The following is a 9668-nucleotide window of genomic DNA, read 5'->3' as shown; positions in this document are numbered from 1 at the left end:
TATGAATTTAGGTAACTCACGTAACAAAAACTTGTATTATTGATATATTGAGCCATGCTCCCGAGAGAAGTTGATCGGTGTCTTCAACGGTGACACTAATTTCAAAGTCCTTTTCCATATTGAATGTCCTTTTATGGCAATGTACCTTAACGTGCTCCCCTTCTTTTAATCCCAACATCATAGTTTTCATCACATTGCACTTACCACTCAAATTTTGCACTTTATAATTTTCAAGGAAATAGGTTTTTGATTTAGTGTTGGACGCTTTTGTTCCACTTCCCCCAACCACTATCTCTTTCCCTTTGTTCCCTTTCCCTTTAGGCTCTTTACTTGTAGGCTTGTTTACCTGAGGTATGATTTTCAAATAACGATATACATATTAGTGAGCATACATGGTATAATAGTTCTACTTCAAATTATCATGCATATGTTAGTTACCTCCTCATTCATAAGCGACACCAACTGCTTTGGCCACTGAGTGAAGGTACCATGAGCTTGAGCAAGTTTCTTAATATATTGAGAAGGCACGGGGACGGGAGCTTCTTTGTACGCGGGCTCAAAATCATCAACGCTCACTTTCACGTTATCGGACGTGACGTCGTTGTGGTGATCAAGGAGCAACTCTGGACATATGGTACCATAGGCAACAAAGACTTTCTCCGAGCCTATGTTCAGGTATAGATGGCACGGGACAGGTTCCTTATTATTTATTTTGAACAATAACGCAAATACAATGTAACATGTTAGAAAAGTTCAATAGAATTAACTAGAAACAAATTACTTGAAAAACACAAATTATCATACCGTAATGTCGGCAAATGGATCTAAACCCCCGGAACGACAACTACTATGAACATTTGCGTCTATCCTCATATGGCTTGGTATTTGGACACCAAGTTCTTTAGCAAATGTGATAAATTTCTCCATGACCATGGCATCCATCTTGGAGTTCATCTCTTGTATTGTCTCATCTTTGACCCTTTTGGTCACTCTTGCTTCCATTTCCTCCATCTCCGCATCTCCATACCGTCGAAAGCTACGCCGCTCTCCGGTCCCCCACACAACTTTGATGCCTACTCCACCACCAAATGTTAGTGGTCTCCCTTCTTTAGTCTTACCAAGTGCACGAGATAAGACATCATCTCGTGCACTTTTGGGAAAAAATTCCCCTTCATCTTGTTTCCTTTTCCATTCATCCTACATGAAATCAAATGGTTTTGAGAAAAGTTCAACACTTGGTTTCATAGTTAAGAACATATATGAAATTAGAGGAATCACAACATTACGCAAAATTGTTAAATGAACTTACAATATTTTCTTTGACCTTTTGTGTGCCCTGATCCGGCAAGTAAGGATTTCCTTTCTCATCTGGTACCGATCTTGCAAGAAGCCATAAACATGTCCTACTCGGCAAACTTGAAGAAATTGTAGACGCAGAGGAACCTTCAGATGTCGAAGAAACTGAGGGAATGTACCCTTTTCTCTGCCATTCACTTGTCATTTCAGCATATGATTTCTGTCCCATATGATGAGGATATATGTTGAATGATTGACTTTGTCTTGCTTTCTCACTTATTTCCTAATTTTAGGGGGGTAAAAGAAATTATTACAACAAAATAAAACTTAGATTATAACAAGACTTTAAATAAGAATAATTTTTATACCTCAGCTTCTTCGGAGGTACGTATCTTCACAAATTCCTTCCATATATCCTTAGTTATATAACTATACAAATCATATGGCATCTTTTCATCTTTTGGCCTTTTTCTTGTACCCCGGATCCAACCAGTCGTCAATCTTGATTTGAATTCCCTCCAACGCTTATCACAACTCTTTAAGACAACTTCTTTCTTAGTTTCATCTGTGATATGAAATTCTCTCTAAATGAAAGAAAAAGAAAAGGAACAAGAAAGTCTTTTAGCACATGAAAAAGACACGTAGATATGTACAACTGAATTTCCAAAATAAAACCGGTTATCTTGACGTCTTCCCACAAAGTGTCTTTTATTCCTTGTGAAACATCTTCCCAGGTTCTGATCAATATTGAAACCTTTGCGCGACTTATCTCGCCAATGTGATTCTTGTAATCCGTTGCCCATTTCCCTGTGGGTCGGTCCAAGTGATCCCATTCAATTATTCTTGGAACCCCGGGCATGGATTTTATTCCTTTTGTAGGGCCTCTTGGCTTTTTTTTTGCTTTTGGGGCACTTGATTTGGTGATTTGTTAGAAGGACCTGAATTTGCGTGTTGATCTTCATCCATGCCTGACGCTACTGCATTGGAAAATCATCAAAATTACATACCTTCAAAAGCAGGATTTTAAAATAAAAATAAAGAACTGACCAGTTCTGTGCACTGATCTGCACAGCTCAGATCAGAACTGTGCAGATCAGTGCACAGAACTGATCAGAGCTGACCAGTTCTGTGCACTGATCTGCACAGCTCAGATCAGAATTGTGCAGATCAGTGCACAGAACTGATCAGAACTGACCAGTTCTGTGCACTGATCTGCACAGCTCAGATCAGAACTGTGCAGATCAGTGCACAGAACTGATCAGAGCTGACCAGTTCTGTGCACTGATCTGCACAGCTCAGATCAGAACTGTGCAGATCAGTGCACAGAACTGATCAGAGCTGACCAGTTCTGTGCACTGATCTGCACAGCTCAGATCAGAACTGTGCAGATCAGTGCACAGAACTGATCAGAACTGACCAGTTCTGTGCACTGATCTGCACAGCTTAGATCAGAACTGTGCAGATCAGTGCACAGAACTGGTCAGTTCTGATCAGTTCTGTGCACTGATCTGCACAGCTCAGAACTGTGCAGATCAGTGCACAGAACTAATCAGAACTGACCAGTTCTGTGCACTGATCTGCACAGCTCAGATCAGAACTGTGCAGATCAGTGCACAGAACTGATCAGTTCTGATCAGTTCTGTGCACTAATCTGCACAGTTCTGATCTGAGTTGTGCAGATCAGTGCACAGAACTGATCAGAACTGACCAGTTCTGTGCACTGATCTGCACAGCTCAGATCAGAACTGTGCAGATCAGTGCACAGAACCCAACTTTGAACCAAACAACCTAAGGAATGTTTTCAAACTTATTACATGTCTCATATGCATAGTTATAATTTTCTAAGCCTCGTACTAATCTATTATTCAACATTTAAGGGTAATTGGGTCGTTATAGTACATATTTAGGCAAAAATGTCATTTTCGAACCCAACTTTGAACCAAACAACCTAAGGAATGTTTTCAAACTTATTACATGTCTCATATGCATAGTTATAACTTTCTAAGCCTCGTACTAATCTATTATTCCACATTTAACGGTAATTGGGTCGTTATAGTACATATTTAGGCAAAAATGACATTTTCGAACCCAACTTTGAACCAAACAACCTAAGGAATGTTTTCAAACTTATTACATGTCTCATATGCATAGTTATAACTTTCTAAGCCTCGTACTAATCTATTATTCCACATTTAAGGGTAATTGGGTCGTTATAGTACATATTTAGGCAAAAATGACATTTTCGAACCCAACTTTGAACCAAAGAACCTAAGGAATGTTTTCAAACTTATTACACGTCTCATATGCATAGTTATACCTTTCTAAGGCCCTTTACAATCTATTATTTCACATTCAAGGCTATTTGGGTCGTCCTAGGTCATTTTTAGGCAAAAATGACATTTTCGAACCCAACTTTGAACCAAACAACCTAAGGAATGTTTTCAAACTTATTACATGTCTCATATGCATAGTTATAACTTTCTAAGCCTCGTACTAATCTATTATTCCACATTTAAGGGTAATTGGGTCGTTATAGTACATATTTAACCGCGACGAACTATGTGATCAACAATATCATCAATATCCCGATACCCCCTTGAATTATTGCAATCACAACAAGGACACAGAATTAAACTTGATTCATGTTCTAATTGATGTTTCAAGGCAACCTTAATGAACTCTTGAATCCCTTGTAAGAACCTTGTAGAAAATCGTTTACTACCATACATCCAACTCCGATCCATTTTCAACCACTAAAGATAAAACAATATGACCAAATTTTGTCAAAGGTTAGAATATAAACTAGGCTATTCATATCATTATAAATCCATGGCTTCCAACAAAACCTACCATAACTAATAACAAGTTCCCATAGTACAATTCATTTCACATCACAAATTCACAAACCCGAATTTCATTTCATGACCTTAATTCAATAAAACCTAAATGTAATAAACAAATAAATTCAACAAAACCAACTATTATAATAACCTATTACAATTCATCAAAAACTACAATTAAAATTCAACAAAACCTAAATCTTAAATGTGCACAATTAAAATTCAATTAAATAATATCCACAATCATAATATATTCAATCTTAAAATTCAACTAAAATGTACAATTAAAATTCCAATCAAAATATCCAGAATTATAATTAAAATGCACAATTAAAATTCAATTAAAATTCAATTAAAATTCAATCTTAAATGTAAATAATACCTAATTAATTATTGAAGAGAGGAGAGATGTGAGAGCAACGGGACGTGCAGGGGGCGGTGGTGCAGGGGGCGGTGGTAGTATGGGAAGTGTGCAGGGGCGGCTGTGCCGCGGCAACACTGTGCAACACCGCGGCGGCAGTTTGTGACAGCGACAGAGAAGAGGGAGCAGGAGGACTTCCTTGGCCGTGAGCGGCAGTGAAGCAACGACGACGGCAGTGAAGCACCGACGACGGCAGTGAACAGGGTGAAGCCGCCGGTGAAGCCGCCGGTGAGAACAACGCAGCTAGTGTTGGTGTTGGTTTGGTTTGGGAGGGAAGCAGTGTCGAGCAATATTAACCTAAGTCAGAATGTTCCTAAGAAATTAAGCTGAGCGCGAATTCGGAAAAAAAAAATCAAAACACATTTGCGTCGCAGCTTTGTTAAACTGCGACGCAAATGACTCTAGGATGCCCCCCAGAGTCATTTGCGTCGCAGTTTAACAAAGCTGCGACGCACTTGATTGAGTTAATTGCGTCGCAGCTTTGTTAATCTGCGACGCAAATGACTCTGGGGGGCATCCTAGAGTCATTTGCGTCGCAGTTTAACAAAGCTGCGACGCAAATGACTAAATTTTATGCTAAAATTTGTCATTTGCGTCACATGTTCAGAATGGCGTGGCAAATGCGGGGATGCAAATAAGCCTTTTTCCACTAGTGTTTCCTTCAGTCTCCCACTTGTCCTTAGGGACAAGTGTGCATTTCCTAATTCCTTTGTCGCTCGATGCTTGCTCTTGAACATAAGGTAAGAGTTGTCATCCTTATTATGTCCAGAGGTGTTCCTCGGTTTCAGAGTTCAACTGATCAAATAAACAGATAATCATAGCCTATGATTCATCCGAGCACGGCCATGCATTTCACAGTTTTTAGCTCTCCGAGTGGCCTTGTACAACTTTTAAGCATCTCATCCCGATTTATGGGAGGACAATCCCAATCTTGCGATCTTGAGATTAGACTTCGTTTGATAGGTGATTACCTGAGCGTTGCCTTTATAGCCTCCTTTTACGGTGCGACGGTTGGTCAACGTCAAAGCAACCAGTTCTCAAACAAGTAATCTCAAATCACTCAGGTATTGAGGATTTAGTGTCTAATAATTTAATGAAATTTACTTATGACAGATTTTCATCTCTTACAGTAAAGTTTCATAGGTCTTGTCCGATACTAATCTTCCCAAAGTAAGTATCTATGCAAATGATTATGACATTGCCATGTCCACATAGTTCAAGAAACAGAACTACTAGTCATCTTGCATTCTAATCGTCTGACGTTTTCTATGCGTCCAATTTTATAGAGAACTCCGACTAGGGACCATTTTCAACCTTTGACATTCAAGTTCACTTGATAGACATTTCTTAGTCACAGGACTGGTCCTGACAGTCTATCTTGAATATATCGTCAAATTTGAAGGGACTCATCATTTAATACTAAACCAAGATTAAATGGAATATGAAAATACTTTTCATATATGATAAATGTTCAACCCCAATGTTTTATAACCATGGGCCTCAAACCCATCTTCTAAAACAATTCATGGAATTCAAAGCTATGCTTGATTTCCAGTGCTACAACGTGAGTGTTGCTTCTCACTTGTTGCATAGGTTTAGTTATCATGCTTTGCCAATCTTAATATCCTTTTCATCGAATGTTCTTCGAGATATGATGATAAGATCTTTTCGAGTTTGTTTATTATGTGATCTAGTCTTTCTTACTTCGATGGTGGTTTTACTTCATTTTGCAATGAAGAACCATCAAGTTAGCAGACGTTTTTCTTGCTTCAAGAGTGGTTCTACGCATTTTTCAATGAAGAACCATCAAGCCAGCAGATAGGTGATCTACCCAAGTTCAGTGAAGAACTTTAAACAACCCTGTTTTATTGCTTCTTAGGCAATAATTACTTTTACTTCAACTGTATAGGTTGCTAGTGATGCTTTGTTTGGATTTACCTATCCAAGCAGTTCACAGATATGTGGAATACTTTCCAGCTGTATCTTAGAACATAGAAATTAATATTTTAATATCCCACGCAACAACTCATGGTCTCCAATCCATGTTGCCATTTCAAAACACGATGCTCTATAGCTCATCCTTATCAATGGTTAACTCCAAAGGGTCTTGCTTGATCCTTTGCCAGTGTTTATGCGTGTAGCATCAATATTTAGCATATCTTTATTTCCTTGAATTCAAGAACTATTCCTATGTACCTTTTCAAGTACCATAAGTATTCTTGATCTCAAACTAGTTGATCTTTACTTAGATCAATAGAGATTGGTATATGTTCGTCATGGCTAAAGTCATACAATACGTTATTGGCGATCCTCATATTATATCATACATGATAAATTCTTTTGCAGAATAATTCCCAATTGAATTCTATTCATGTAACTTTAGCTCATCTAGTTTCAGTAGATACTAAATCCAGCTAAATTCTTTGACATATAATATAGGTTTAAGAATCTTACTTAGATTCTTTGATGTTTAACTTAGTAAATGCTTATACATAGTTCAAACATCCTTTACTTAGATTTATTCATATGGGTCGAATATCTCCAATGGAGTCTTTCGTGTTTGATTTAGTAAATGCCATTACTTAATCCAAAACAATATCATAAGATCTTTGTAAATAGATCTTAATATCCAGTATGTACTAAGTTTCGCCATGGTCCATCATTGATGAATAATTTCAAATCTAAGTCATTAGCATTTGAATGTTGTTTCACAATAGAGAGATATGTGTGTGATACACATAGGACCAAATAAGTTTTTATGTACTCCCACTAAACTTCTTATACATCTATAAGAATCATGTACATTTTTATGAAACTAAAATACTTATTAGCTTCACTAAAATACATTTCTAATTCCCAATTGCTTGCTTAAATCTGTACTTAGATTTCATAAGCTAGCTTTCCTTTTTAAGCATTTATTTGGATCCACAAATTCTATGACATACCATGTACATATTATATTCCAACATTTTATTGAGGAATACGTTTTGTCATCCAATTGCCATATGTACCAATATGCAATCATTGCTTGAATTATAGATTTAAGCATTACGATTTTGCATGAGGTTTCAACACAATCCACGCCGTGAATTTGCTTGTAACCTTTAGCAACTAATCTAGCTTTGTGTGTGAACACAATTTCATGTTTGATGGTTTTTATCCTTAAAACAAACTTGCAACTAATAGGTGTGAAACTATTCTTGCAAATCAACAAAATTTCAATTTTGTCATCAAAACATTGAGTATGTTTTATGGCCTCTAACCATTTAAAACATTTGAGTCTATATATGGCCTCTAACCATTTTAGGGAATCTGGGTTTCGTCATAGCTTTCTTACAAGTCACAAACTCATTAATCTACATGATAATAGTTTGACTGCAAGTTGTAGGTTTCTTCACTATTTAATAGAAGAATCTCATAGTTTCATTGACCTGATCTCTATGTTTCTTTACTATCTAATAGAAGAATCTCATAGTTTCAGTGACTTGAATTCTATGCCTACTTGGGTATAGAACATCAAACATTAGAATATCAATAGCCACTTAAAGTCCTTTGAATATTCTGTTCTCCTTGAAGCACTTGTAAAGTCTTCTAAGAGATGTCTATTCTTTAAAGCCACTTCTAAAGTCTTAAAGAATAAGTTCGGATTTTCTGAAGCACTTCAAAAAGCCTCCGGAATGTCCGTTTATGTTTGTTGTTCGCCTCGAAAACTTTCGAGGTCTATTTTCTCCCACTTGTCATTTTGGAAACGAATCTCCAAAAGGACATCATTTCGAGCAAACAAACATTATGTTCTCAAAAATTCGTGGTAGAAACAATACCCTTGTGTCTCATTTGAATAAATCACAATGAAACATATATCTATACTTGGGCCTTAGTTTGTCGAATGACAAACACTAAGCTCCCACTGAGTTTTACAACTCTCTAGATATATTTTATGAAAAGTTATTCTGAATTTACTTTTCAATAGCTTTGACGAATTTTGGTTTAGTTTGGTGGTAGTTGAGCATTTTGTTTTAGAAATTATAGGAAAAGTCTTTATGATTCATCATTAATCGAATCAAGTACTAATTGACTTCGATTATTCCAACTAAGATATGCCATATCTTATGGACCTAGATTGTGAAATTACACCACACAATCATTGATGATCATATTTGGTCTCAAGTAATCATCAACATGATCTAACCTAGATCTTTATGATTTCTTGCCAAGTGGATTTTATACTTCTGAATCTTTGAACTAGCCAAACAGATTCAACTTATATCACATTTGAGTAAATAAACCTATATTCACTTAAATCCATGTGAAATAATAAAGTCATAAAACCTTTCTTTAGCTTTGAACTCTATCGTCTAGGCGTTCTAACAATAGTTCATATTCTTTGTTACTTTCAACAAGTAAGACTAGCTTGTCTTAAGTTGATCTAGAAATCAACCAACTTTCAAAAGTCCATTTAAAATAGAGCTTGTGAATGTTAACTTGTTGATATGGTCTAAGCAACAATGCCAAAGATTAGTGGAACTCAAATCAAGGGTTTGATTTGAACCTAGTAAAGTTTTTATTGTTAAAGAGTTGTTTGTTTTAATCAAGCATATTGACTCATCCCGTAAATGACCATTTCATTCAAATAAACAAACAAACAAGCATTGTTTTTGTTCTTCTGAATGTGAGTCTTTCTGTGTTTGAAGCAGAAATTTAGGTATGCTGGTTATGGAACAAAATAGCCATTTAGTTCCAGCCTTTAAAACAAACTAGATGACCCTACAACTAATGTAGCATTACCATGCTTCATTTCCCACTTGTAGGCCATTAGTGTAGCCTAGCTTCCATTTTTTTTGAGTTATTACCGAAGTAAGAACCTCAAGCGGTATATGATACCAAGGAAGTTTGATTGCTAGGTCACTTCTCTTTAATCATAAACTTATAGGTAGAAACGGAATCGTAAATTCCTTTCATTTGTTCCTCGTTTTCCTATTTCTTGTACCCTTTCTTATAGTCTTAAGAATTGAATTCTTTAGTGTTGACTTTTATACTTTGTTAGACATGTCCAATGTCACCAACAAGGTTCTTTACCATTTTAATTTATGTTGAATATTTTGTTTCAACTA

The 9668-nt window shown here is 36.4% G+C and overlaps 1 protein-coding gene across 1 annotated transcript; it reads right to left on the bottom strand.

The window, feature by feature from the left end:
- Positions 1-396: 396 nt before the first annotated feature.
- Positions 397-2338, bottom strand: LOC130460951 (uncharacterized). Its single transcript, XM_056828794.1, has 5 exons — positions 1981-2338; positions 1665-1882; positions 1310-1579; positions 805-1197; positions 397-699 (listed from the first exon to the last, which is right to left on the bottom strand). The coding sequence occupies exons 1-5, from the start codon at positions 2153-2155 to the stop codon at positions 412-414; spliced, it is 1344 nt and encodes a 447-aa protein (XP_056684772.1). The 5' UTR covers positions 2156-2338; the 3' UTR covers positions 397-411.
- Between the last annotated feature and the right edge of the window lie 7330 nt (positions 2339-9668).

The sequence above is a fragment of the Spinacia oleracea genome, chromosome 5 (assembly GCF_020520425.1).
Source record: "Spinacia oleracea cultivar Varoflay chromosome 5, BTI_SOV_V1, whole genome shotgun sequence".
Lineage (NCBI taxonomy): Eukaryota > Viridiplantae > Streptophyta > Magnoliopsida > Caryophyllales > Amaranthaceae > Spinacia > Spinacia oleracea.
This window is presented reverse-complemented; position numbering and strand designations above follow the sequence as displayed.

What these genes read in the sequence shown, in the direction of transcription:
- LOC130460951 (XM_056828794.1), bottom strand. Translation starts at nt 2,155, where the DNA reads ATGCCCGGGGTTCCAAGAATAATTGAATGGGATCACTTGGACCGACCC. An exon ending in CACTTTGTGGGAAGACGTCA is followed by an intron (nt 1,883 to 1,980) that starts AGATAACCGGTT and finishes TTTCTTTCATTT; the next exon opens with AGAGAGAATTTCATATCACA. An exon ending in ATCCATTTGCCGACATTACG is followed by an intron (nt 700 to 804) that starts GTATGATAATTT and finishes ATAAATAATAAG; the next exon opens with GAACCTGTCCCGTGCCATCT.